The following is a 13,065-nucleotide window of genomic DNA, read 5'->3' as shown; positions in this document are numbered from 1 at the left end:
TTCCAAGTTTTTGATTTTCTAAACCCAACTATCTTCCATGGTAACAGGCTGAAATATATCACAGTGAATATATACACTAGTTCTGAAACATTATGCACAATTTGAAGAAGGACGAATTTCTCCATATTAAAAAAAAAAAAAAAGAAAAATGCATGCACACTTATTTTTATTTCCAGAGGCACCAGCTCCATTGCTTAATTTCATACAACCCATCGCTATTACAATTTAACTGGGTAACTAACATTTAAAAAAATAAGTAAGACTTCATGAAATTGTCATTCTGTTCCTTTAATGTGACTGCACTGAAATATACTACAAAAGATAACCAAACATAGGCTAAAGATAGGTTGCATGAACAGGTCTCTGAAGACACTTAAAGTTTTCTTGTACCTAGCTTCATCCTTTTTACTCAGAATTATAACTCATGATACTATTTTTATTTTGCTTCTAACCAAAGTACATTAAAATGTATGTAAATATGCTGTTTACGTGATATTTGCATTAACAGCTAAGTAAAGACACCACCCTCTTAAGGCATCTGATGTAGATTAATTAAGTAGGATGGGGTAAATACCTCTTTCTCATTTCACTGTTTAGCCTCTGGCTGGTAAAAAAAAAAAAAATCATTACCACTATGGAAGCACCGGCACAGTACTACCAGGGGACTTGCTACTAAATGGAACAACACAGAGATAAAGTATTTCGTTAAGTGATATAACGATGTTTCAAAGAAAAGGTAATCATTTAGCAATTATGTACGAGCACTGTTTTTATTTTCTTTCCCTCATTAAAGACTATTTCTCAAAAAAAATAATGGCAGTATAACGAATTTTGGCTTACAAAATTGAAATTCTTTACTTGACGTCTCTGCCTACTTATATTTTTCAGTTGAGTTATTCATAAGAGTAGCGCTCATACTGCAGTAGTAAGCAGAATGCATTAAGATTTGCTCTGACAGCAAAATAAACCAGTTTCAGCATAAGCAGGACATAATTTTAAGAGACAGATAATGAAAGATAAGGTGAGAATAGGAGGGAAATATACAATAAAATAAACAATGCACAAACATATAACAAAATCCAACAGATGTTATTAATTGAGTAAACGTAACTCTTCCAGTTAACTGTGCTTTCTCCCAGTATAATCTGTATCTTTCATTACTGTCACTAATCCACTCGTAGAATAAATGTAGAAGTTACATTTTCTAATTGAGTATAAAGGTATAAACAGGTTTAAAGAACATTACATGGCATGATGTCTTTAGAATGGATTTCCCACCTTGCCCAATTCTTACCTTAGCAATTCTTAATGCTACAGTCCCTTTTTCCTTCTTGACAGGTTTACTTTGTTGCACCACTTGACATATATCCTTAGACTTCTGTACCATTAAAAATTCATGCTTCCTCTACAACAAAACATAACAATGAATTATACTTCACTTGTTCCTATAAAGGAAGCAGGTACTTGTAAGAATAGACCTTACTTGTAGATTCTCTAAACGAGCTTGCACTTTTCTTGCTTGACTTTCCAATTTCTTGTTCAACTCGCTCACATCACTTAACTGAAAGAATCAGAAAAATAACGTCAAGTATCTGCAGATTCAAAACTCATTTCTTTAATTAATCATCGCTCTAAAATCATTTAACACTGCTGCTGAGAAGTTGAATAATTTAAAGTTCACGTTTCTTCTGAGTATGGGCAGCTACCAGAAAACAAATCATTATCTGTTTCCTCAAAAAATAAGCTCTTTGTTGACCTGCAGCCTACCCTTCCAGCTTTTATGGGAAGAATAAGCACTACAAATGCCTATTTAAATATACAGGCACTACACATTTATTGACATAAAATTACTTTTTCATGAAGAAGTGACTTAAAGATGGACATAAAAATGTCAAGAATGGTCTGTAATCAGCCTTGGAAATAAATAGGAAGGTTGAAACTTTCCTTCTCTGCCGAATAAAACAATTGAACTGACCACAGCACAAAAACTGCTTGCTCTGTGAGAAAAGAAAATGTGAAAACCTATTACCTTCATTTAAATGTAAGAAGCATGATTTAAATATACAAAAACAAACAGTATGATTATCAAGGGAACTGATTATTTCATTTACATTGTCAGTACATTTACTGTGTTACAGGTCTTTGTAACATGAAGAACATACCACCACCACACAAACTGCCAGGAGAGAAACCCACAGCTCTTACAAAAATTAGGAAGCAGTACAGATTTTTATGGCACTCAGAGTATCACAGCTGTAATTCATTCACTGAAAGAGCAGCAGTCAAATAGTTTAGATAGCACTTGCTGTACCAGCATTTTAGATCAGATTTAATATTCAAGTGAGACAAAAAAATCTAACTCTGTATTACTGCAAATTACTGTCTCAGCTTGTCTCCAAGAATCAAGAAAATATTGCATCAGTTAACACTTCTAAAAGTAACTGAAAATACTGAACAATCATGAACGTTTGAAATATGCATTGTATTTTTGAATCAGTGGAGTCAGCAGAACAATTCAGCACAGAGTAGGTTCTATCACATTCTAGAACACTTTCTCTCCATCCAATCTCAATTTGTTTAGAGTAAGTAGATTTGTCCATCCTAAAAGTCAGTTGTTACTGGTTGGTCAGAAGAACAAGTCCAGCTTTTTAAATATTGTGAAAAATCAGGCTAAATTTTAAGCACTACAAAAAGCAGCAGAAACTACTTTCAATCAATCACACGATTCTTGTCTTACAGAAACATAATAATCAATTTTGCAAATTTAAACGGTTTCAAACATTTAAGATTGTTGACTGTAACATTTAAAATATTCATTACAGGAAATAACTAGTCTTGCCTGTTTTCTTAAGGAGTCATTCATTTCCTTCAAGGTGTCAAATGATGATTTGAGTCTCCTGTTTTCTTTAGTTATTTCTCTCAAGGCTTCTGTCAACTGTTTAACTTCTGCCTCATGTTGCTGTAGAAGTAAGAGATTTTATGAACAATACAATATTTCACAAACAATTTTAAAATAAGTACCGTTTTAGTGTTAAACTAATAGGACTAACTTCCTAAGACCAAGTATGTAATTCTGCATGGTCAAGTCTGCACATGATCAGCTGGAAGAAAAAAAAAAACACACACACACCCACCCACCCACCCCACAGTGCTTGGCCTACTAGTCTTATACTTCCTAGGTTCCACCTAACACAGATCATCTGAACATCCACATTCCTTAAATAAGTCAGATGTGGAAAAGGTTTATGAAAGAAAAATAATGACAAAGCTTTTGTTTATAGTTTTCTGTATCCATAATAACCAGAAATTTGAACGAGCCATTTTTTTCTCTTCTTCCCTCAAGCAGTCTGGCCAATGGAAAAGTTTTAATTTGATCAAACGCCTCTAGCTAAATCTAAAAAATATTGAGGCCAAGCTGAGTAATAAGACAAATCTTCTGGAAAACTTCATTCCTTTTCTTAGTAACTGTGAAAATTTTCAATTGGAAGAGAACATCTTTCTTCAGAATTCTTTTGTACCATAAAATTCAACTGCCCATTACTCTTTCTTTAGCCTTCCTTTCAGATTGTTATAAAATTATGTTGAAAAAAAATCTAGCTTTGAACACATTTTAAAACTAAAATAGGGATTGATCTTAAAAAAAAACAAATGCTGCAGACAGTCTTCATTCAAATGAATGCTCAAATACTTTCCTTGCAAAGGTCAAACTTAAGGACAGTCAAAATAATTACATTTGATCACAACTGCAGATAAAGTTTGCTTAGTCTCAAGGGGCTGGTAGGAGGGTTAAGCTGACCAAAAACATTCAAAGCACTCAAAAATAGCACAATAATAAAAATTAAAGGTTCTGGGGAAAAAAATGTGAATTAAAACATTCAATTTTTCCAAATTACATTATATACTGCTTTATAAGGGTTAAGTATTCAGGGCTTTGATAGTAATTACACAGTGCTTCATAGCGGCTGAGCCACAGAAATTAGACCAAGAAGATTACTTAAGAGCTTTTAATAGCTTAATAGCAAGCCTGCTGAGCATCTCAGGAGATCAAAATTCAGAAAGCAATTATCACACAGATGAAAATATTTCCTATTTGAGTCCATAGTTCTTCAAAAGAAGTTGTCAAAATGACTGTAAAAACCTAAATTTTACAGTTTCTTAAAGTTACCTCAAAAAAAAAAGACAGGTCCAGAATTACCAGTGAAAAATAACTAGTTACAAGAGCAGTAGGAAAAAAATTCAAGGATTCTAAGAAATTTAAAGAAAAAGTACATCTTTTTAAAACCAAGTAATACATAGGTACCTTACTACTTTCTCTCATTTCTCTGCCATACATCATTTTTATACTATCTACTTCAAATACTGTATTATTACATATGTATCTTACTACTTTCTCTCATTTCTCTGCCATACATCATTTTTATACTATCTACTTCAAATACTGTACATTATACAGTAATATGTGTGTGTATATATATTATACAGTATATGCAATATAGGTGTAAGAAAAACGAGACACTATATAATAAATTCAAATACGTTTTTGTTTCAAAGCTCTTACTAGAAAACAGAAAAATAATCTAGGATGGTATTTCATAATCTATTAATATCTGTTCCAAATGCCTGAACTATGCTTTCGGAAGCTTTGGCTCCCTCATTTCAGTGCACAACACATGCTACCCACACAGTTTTCCTAACAGCATTCAGTGTTTTCATTAATCCAATCCTTTTCTCTCTGAAAAGCATGACCTAATTCCACTAGGAAAAAAAAAATACTCTAAAACAAAAATGACATTAACTTCAAAAGGCTTTGGATCAAACTCTTACTTTTTCACATAATTACAGAAAATGGTAATTCTGTTTTGCCACTCTGAACCATGCAGAGCAAGAACTAATCCTATGACTAGTGCTCTGGTTTACAAAAGCGTATGAATTGCTAACTACAACCTGCATATCCACTGCCATTCTCCTCACTCTCCCAAATCTGATTTTAGATTTAATAAATATCAGTGTATCACCTCACTCAGATGTGATAAAGTATCTCAGATCTGATAAAACAACATTTTACTGAAAATATTCCAGCTATGCATATTCATCTTTAATTTTTCCCTGCCATGAATTCACTATTCCTCATTCATTCACCTGCTCTATTTTCTACTTTTCCATCTTCAATCATAGCATCTCTTCTGACATATGCAAATGACAAACAAAAATAAAGCACAGTAAAAGGTGAAAGGAAGGAAGCCTTGAAGATCCTTTTCTGCATTTCTGCTTGGAAGTACTGTAACTTCTATCCCAATCATAGAAGAAAACCAAATACATTCCCTTTGTTAAGTGCCTCCTCCCCTGTGTAGCTAACAGGATCAGAATAGTTGTGGGAAGTCCTGTTTAAAGCACCAATCCATCTTTGCCTCAGACTGCATGAAATGACAGATCTCCTTTCCCTACCAATACACATGCAGCCTATATTAACATATAATTCAGTGTTTACCTACATCCAGTGGAATATTCACTTCTGTTTTCTACATACCTAAGACCTTTTTTTTGAGGTTCAATAGGAAGGAAGGAAGAACTGAAACAGAGTGACTAGTCTTGAAGTTAAGCAGAACTAATTTAGTCATTAAGTCATAGAATGTAGGTGATGTCAGGTGATCTAAGCCATCCACTGCCATAATAAAATCAGGTCATCCTACTCGTATCATAATGTTCCTGGATTTTTCTTTCTCTGAGAACTGACATTAAGTTGATGGGTCTACAATTCTCCCTTCTGAAATGAAAGGCACTACATTTTCCAGTCTCTTAGAATGCCTCTCAACGTCTAAAAATTTTCACAGACAGCTGATGAAGCGGTTAGTAGCTATGACTGACAGACATGGCATTTAACTAGTATGACATTCTTAAAGCCCAGAAGATCTGAAATTTCAAACTGTTTTACCTATCCCTTTCTTATGCAAAACTGAGGTCCTACTCCTCTAACACCAGTACACTTTTTGCCTTTTTTAAAATACAATCCATCCTCCCTCAACAGCTTACGGGAAAGGTTTACCTGCACACTTCAAAGAAATATAAATTTATAGCTTGTGGTTTGGTCACAAAGCACATGCACACACAGACATCTCTTTGTGATCTGGATAATAACCAAAGCTTTTCACAAGACTTCATTTCAGTAGCAAACCTCTGTAATAACAGTGTTTTTAAATACTATCTCATCTCATGGGAATATCATACCGTTTCATTTCTTCCCATACCTCTAAAGTTAGGTTGATCTTTTCTTTCTTTAAAATATTTGATAGTTTTTTGCAAACACTCTTTATGATAGCTATTATGTCCTAGAATTCTGTCTTGAATCATTCCCAAGACAACCTGCTTCAATACAGCTGATGCAAAGACATTCATGTAAGCTGCACAGTTGGATTCATCATAACCTGTATTTTTTTAAAAAAAAGATGGGTTGTCATATTTTCAAAATTATAATATTAAAATACACCTATATATCATACTTCAATGCACCTTTCTGAAACAAATTGTACCAAAACCATAGTAATAATATTTTGTACTTTTATATCTATCTTTCATTTGAAGATCTCTGACTTGAAAAAAATGAGCATTATATCCATTCAATACATGACTTAAGATGAATATAAACAAGTTAAAAAGCAAGTATAACAATAAACACTATAAAATATATTGCTGCACCTCTTTTATTATTCGAAATTTTGTGTGAACTTCTTCTTCAACACCTCTTATCTTAGCCAAAGCTGCTTCATGTCTAAAAAGCAGTGCTTCTCGCTCAGTTAGAAAATGTTCTCTCTTCTGGAGTTGCAGAGCATATTCCTGCTGTGTGGAATTTTCTTGCTGTATCAACAGGATAATATTGAAATAATAATAATTATAATAATAATTTATAATTATTTAATATATAATTATAATAATAAATTTCAATAATATTGAAAAGGCTTTAAAAAACATGAAATTATCACAATTTAAACTGAATTTGAATGATTCCCGCAGATGCCTTTAGTTTTTGGTAAAACTATACAGAAGGTTGCAAAATGGTTCACTAACTAAAAGTATCCTAATGGCCATCTACCTCCAGCTTCCCCACACATTAACCCAAACAACTTTGATAGGTGGTAGAGTTGTCTGACTTCCCAAAATACACTATGTGGTTGTTCAGATATCAATCTAGATAACTAAACTTAGACTCTTGCTTCTGAAAGTTTTGGATAATGCTACTAACTGTAAGACAGATCAGAGTCTGAAGTGGCTGTCTGACCTGAATACTAGATTACAGTACTGATTCTTCAATTCAGGGGAAGCACCTCTGGAAAAGTGCTGGGGAAGAGACGGACACAGAGTTAATTTTACTAGTAGAGAGGGAAAGATAAAGCAGAACAGGAGCTTTGCAGGAGGCCAGCAAGGCAAGCACTCTTAAACTCCCAGAATCAGGAGAATAGTTTCAGACACTCTCTGGAGAAGCATCAGTTGCAGGTGACCCACTGCATGCCCCGACTCTGTCACAAGACACTCCTCTTGGAAGCAACAGCGCTGTGTTCAAATTCCCTCAAGCTGAGAAAGTATCTTAGCTCCTAATCTAACCACTATGCAAGTCAAAGCACTACTGCCAAACCAGCAAACACATACTCTCCAAGTGATATGGGTAAGAACTTAAACTAGTCTGCTCTAAAGGTTTTGGTAGAGTTCATGACTCCTCACCAACCCTGTATTACACAAGAACTGCCGGGGCCTGTTCCCATGTCCTCCAGGCCATGGAGCATGTACACAACATACAGAACCCTGATCATAGAGATGCAAAGATTGCTGTGATTCAAAACACAGCACTTCAGATCAGCAGATGCTTTCAGGACTCAAGTAATGCTTACTGCGGGAAGTCTGAAACATTTTCAGACTTGCACTTAAAGTCCAAAGTCCTTGAGTAGATTTGGTCCCCAAATCCCATAGCTCTTCTCTAACCATAGAGCATATCATTAAACATGTCATTACAGCATTACACTATTTCTGAGCCTCTGTAATAACTCCATTGTTTATGGAAACCCCAACATATTCAACAATATGAATAGTAAAAACAGAGAAAAATTAGGGAAAGAGGCAAATGATGACAGTGACTTAGCATATTAATAATTTCTGAATTCTCTGCCAAAAATTAGAAGCTCTGTAACATTACTCAAAAAAAAAAAATTTAGGCTGTTCTAGTTCGCACCTGGAGCTTCTGATGTATGACAAATAATTCATCATATATCTGACAGATGTGAGGTGGTATTAAGCCTTGACTATTACTTGTTTGAGTTTCAGTCCCATTTACAGTCTTCCTTATCAAACCATTGGTAGTATTCTGTTCACTACATGTTTGTGTATTTGCAGCCAAATGGGACAGTAACGTGTCATCTATGGAAGGAAAACACATTTTACAGTTAAAAAAAAATCGTAGATAAATAGTTAAAGATAAAAATGTTTTCACTGTTTTGGAAAAACAATCATTTAGAGTGACCAGTATACTCTGAGAGATATCAAAATAAAGAATTAATCTAAGTATCTCCTGAGGAGTTATAGAGAATTGCTCAAAGCCACTTTCTATGACTTGTTCAAATCAATCAATTCACAGATAACTGAAAGGAGGTATTTGGACCCTTTGGGGAGTGAAATCTTGAAAGGTCAACAGTACCTAGGTAACCTTACCGATAATGCCATCTAAGGCCAAGGTAACAACATCAGAAATACAAATTTGGGTTGGAATGTAGCAAAACTCAGACCAATGGGGAGGAAGTAATTAGAGATGAGTTGTTTATTTGGCAGGTGATTGGAGAAGAAAGGAGGAGGGAAAAGGGCAGTGAGAAGGAACATCAAGAAACAGGGAAAGAGAAGACAAATAAGATAAGCAAGTGATATAATCAGGGCTGACTGGTAGTAGGTATGCCAGTAGTGATGGTATGCACTGGAGCAGGACAATAAACTGAACATGTTCTGCTGCATGCTGAATCTGCTATGGGGGCAGGAGGACCCGGAGAAGGAGCAGGTTGAAGAGAATCCGCTAGCAAGAGAACGTCTGGGATGGAGCATTCTGGCATCCTATCTGTGCCCCCTCCAAGCCTGGTGGCACTGGTATCTTCCTAACATACTTTTTTTTTTCAGTATTTTAACTAATTCTTGAAGAAGACAACAATGGGGGAAAAAAGTGAAGAAATGCAAGAAAGGCATTTTTGAAAGATGCTGATACAAAGAGTAATCAGTAACTAATCCAAATATGAGGCCTGATGAGTTTAACTAATATCATGCCATATAAATGACAACACAAAACACAAAAAAGGAAAAAGAAATCAGAATAAATAGTCATATCTGAAACAAATGTGTTCAGTATTTATCAGAATTCTGTATTTACTTTACCTTCGATCCCCAATACTAGTGCAACTCAATTTTTTTAACCTCAAAGTTCTAATTTTTTATAAAAAGTGCAACCAAAGTGGTGCTTAAACTCTCTCCATCCACTCAAGACATCTCTTGGTGAGAGTCCATTTTATTTCCTACTGAGTTCAAAAGAACTTTTGAGCTTCTTTTTAGCCTCTTAGCAGTTTGTTTGCTTTATACATTTCCAGATCTTCTTTCAAAATAATTCTGCAATGTTTTTCTGAACCTAAAACTCTCAGCTTGAGAGAGATCTGCACCGATTCACAAAGTCATAAACTCCTCCAACTGCAGCAAAAAATTTCAAATGTTTGCAGTCAATTAATTCCTGCTTGTCTCCACTAAAGCCTTCTAGATAGAGTTAGCTCAGGGAATTCTATGATAACAGATAACCTTCTCTCACCACCCAGTAACAGCTTATGATTCTTAAAATGCCAATTTTATTGAGCTGTAATATTTGTAAATGCAGCTAGCTACTTTTTAAAGGAATCTACTTCTTAATTCACATTATACAGAACTGATGGTCATGTGACTTTAACAGCTGATTTTTCTGATTAAAAAGTGTCTCAGTATTGCACAAAATGTCTGGACCTCCTAAACTAATTCCAGAGGAGTGCCTCAGGCTTACAAGAAAAATTAAATCTCCAAATTAAAACATATTTTAGCCGCTTACTACACTTACTAACTGAATAGAAATACATTTACTAAAACTTTAAATCAAATGCTATACATTGCAGTTTTAAATTTTCTTTTATAACTGATAATTAATATTTATTACCTGTTTCCATATACATAGCTATATTTTGAACTGCATCAGTTACAGAGCTGTTAATGGTCTTTTCCTCTCCTTCTGGCTCACTTAAATCATGAAAAGAATCTTGCTCATCAAAGCTAAAGAGAAAAAAAGATACAAAAAAATGGAAATTTGAAATTACTGAGACTCTTTCTAGCATGGTGCATATACACACTGAGAAAAGATTTATATAAAAATTCAAGCACAGCTCAATCTAAGATTTTAATATCTGACTGAAAACAACAGAGTTAAATAATTTGGATGAAAGGCATTATTATTCTCAAGATTTTAACCTAATAATTAGTGATGTTGGCAACTTGATAGTAGTAACAACGAACAGAATTTTCATGCTGTAAATGCACATATATGCAGTTAAAATTAATACTCTTCTCTCATCACCACCTACCAAAACCTGGGATAGCTAAAAACCACAAAAACCTTTTTTTCATTTTTTATTATTTGCTGTAAAGTAGCCTTAGAGAGCGATTTTTTGGCTTTTGGAATTAAATTCTCTCTAAAAATAAACTTAAAGCACTCATCAGCCTAAGTTGCTCGCTTTCCTCCTAGATTAGTTTATATCAGTTTATTATAATCCTGCATTGAGAAGTGTGTGAAAGTATTTCTCACCACAATCAGCTTTTATACTTTATACGTGGCTCACAAACAGCTTTTTACTTAACAAGAAAGCAGAAATCTTATAACAACTTCTGAATGTATGCCTTGCACGGGGATCAGCCTTAAAATCCTAGTGTATTAAGAGTTTACTCACGGTTTACTTGGATTTTAGAAAGACAATAAGTAACACGGGAGTGGTGAAGAGGAAACAGCTCTTACCAATCCAAGTTTTTAAAATCTTGTAGAAAATCATTAAAAGATCTGGTGCTGTTCTTTCTTCCACTTTGGGTAAATTCTGACTGTGAAGAACCACTGGATAATGAAATAGCTGTATCTTCCAGTGAGCTGTCCATGTCACCTATGAAATACATAAAACAGGAATAATTTTATTTTGCACTTGAGAAGCTGACTTTGAAAATTTTACAATAACTTATTAGAAATGTAGGGTATGTAAACATGTAGGTTTAACAACACAAAAAAAAGTACTTAGGAAGTTAACAAGCGAGTTGCTTGTTTAAGAAGAATTATTTATAGCTGAAAACTGTTCTGACAGTTTTTTTTTTAATGCTGACTTTATATTCACATTGTGCATCACCTAGTTCTTCTTATAAATTTAATCCTATTACCAAAAACTTATTGTTAACAACAGAAATAACAATACTTGATTTTCTATATATCAATCCAACTGTCAATTTTCACACAACTTCTTGGGACCACATTAATTCTGATTCTTTATTCCTTTTATATTTGACTGAAATGGTGTTAAAACGTTTCCCAGGGAAATGAGGAGGGAAAGCTGGTCAGATAGACCACCATGATTATTTGCATAAGCCTGATTTCTTCAGAAAATCAAAACAAACACAGCTAAAGACATCGTTAGTTTTCAGATCAGATTTGTCTTCCTGAAGTTTTAAAGCCTGCATTCATATGCTTTTTTACTTGTAAGTAAAGTCTGATAACACATTGTTTTACTCTGCTATCCTTGTGCACTAGCAAGATGCATTTCTCAAGAAGCCCAAAGACATTCTAGATATCAAATATGCACCTTTACATTAAAGGCAAATAGATACAGTGCAATGATGCGGACAGCTACCAGTTATTTCAAACAAGGCTTAAATACAAACAGTTCGCGAACCAACGTTAACTTTCCCAGGCCAGTTCCCAGATTTCATGAACTTCAGAACTTCAAGAATTTCTACCTATTTAAAGTATGCCAGGAGAAAATACAAAACTACTTAAAATGAATTTAGAAATGAAAGCTTAACTAAAGATTTTCCCTGAAAGAGACACCCAAACACTCCTTTTTTCACGTTACCTTTGTATGTTTTGGAGCTTCCACTTTTACATTTGGTATGCAATACATCCGAAAGATAATCCTACAAGAAAGCACAAAAACATTGTCCCTTAAGTTCCTAACTGTCTATACGACGATGTACATTACAACTTGCTTGCTTTGTTACAGAACTCTTATCACAAACTATTTATTTTGAAAAAGAGAAGTATTTTTTAATATAAGTAAACAGCCCTCATAAAAAGCAAGCAAATAAAAACAATCTCAGTAAGCTAATCAAACTATATTCCTAAAGTCTACTGCTAGTGTTATTTACGTGTTAAATATTTAAAAGACCGTAAGAAATTATTATGAACCAGATCACCCAATGAAAGAGCATAACTAGTCACAAAACAGCGGCATCTACCCTTATGTCCCAGCTTTTTATATCGTTCTTTTTTTGTATTATGTTTTTTTTTGCTACATGCCTACGAACTGCAAACTTTCAGACAATTTTCACTTCCACTATTAACAGAGTCAGCAAGCAGAAGGCTTAGGGTGGAAGAAGAATGAACACAGACCTAAGCACCCAAAGTCTGTTTAAATTCCAGTTCGGCCCTCACCCTCAACGTGCGTGCAAAAGCGCGGTGCTCGCACACAACCCTAAGGCTGCGACTTTCACACGCAGAGCCGCCGGCGCAACGCCAGCACTCAAGAGCCCCGAGCAGGACCGCAAGGCACGTAACGCTCCGCAGGAAAACTGCAGCGCTGCGCGATCGCGCCTGCCTCAGCCCAGCGTCCGCGCCTAGCGCGACCCGCACGGGCTCTAAAGCCTCAACACTCCGTCTCCACCGAGCACGCTGCCTCCGCGCGCCCCTCGCCGCCGCCTCACCGCTGCCGGCGCCCGCAGGTAGCGCCGCCGCAGACGCTCCACCGAGCGGCTCAGCCCCGCACCCGCCATGGCACCTCC

General features: G+C 35.2%; 1 protein-coding gene across 4 annotated transcripts in view; it reads right to left on the bottom strand.

The window, feature by feature from the left end:
- Positions 1-13,063, bottom strand: part of CCDC138 (coiled-coil domain containing 138) — a 35,422-nt gene extending 22,359 nt beyond the window's left edge. For 3 of the 4 annotated variants that reach the window (XM_062575238.1, XM_062575247.1, XM_062575253.1), the window contains exons 1-9: positions 12,988-13,063; positions 12,141-12,201; positions 11,045-11,183; positions 10,196-10,308; positions 8,219-8,403; positions 6,694-6,852; positions 2,840-2,959; positions 1,484-1,561; positions 1,295-1,405 (exon numbers count right to left, since the gene is read on the bottom strand). In XM_062575238.1, coding sequence (XP_062431222.1) covers positions 1,295-1,405; positions 1,484-1,561; positions 2,840-2,959; positions 6,694-6,852; positions 8,219-8,403; positions 10,196-10,308; positions 11,045-11,183; positions 12,141-12,201; positions 12,988-13,056 — 1,035 coding nt within the window. In that variant the 5' untranslated portion in view covers positions 13,057-13,063. Of the gene's footprint in view, positions 1-1,294; positions 1,406-1,483; positions 1,562-2,839; positions 2,960-6,693; positions 6,853-8,218; positions 8,404-10,195; positions 10,309-11,044; positions 11,184-12,140; positions 12,202-12,987 lie in introns of those variants that run through there. The other variant, XM_062575261.1, reaches the window with a different exon arrangement.
- Positions 13,064-13,065: the final 2 nt, after the last annotated feature.

The sequence above is a fragment of the Rhea pennata genome, chromosome 1, assembly GCF_028389875.1.
Source record: "Rhea pennata isolate bPtePen1 chromosome 1, bPtePen1.pri, whole genome shotgun sequence".
NCBI lineage: Eukaryota > Metazoa > Chordata > Aves > Rheiformes > Rheidae > Rhea > Rhea pennata.
The sequence above is the reverse complement of the archived record's forward strand: the minus strand, read 5'-3'. Positions and strand labels throughout refer to the sequence as shown.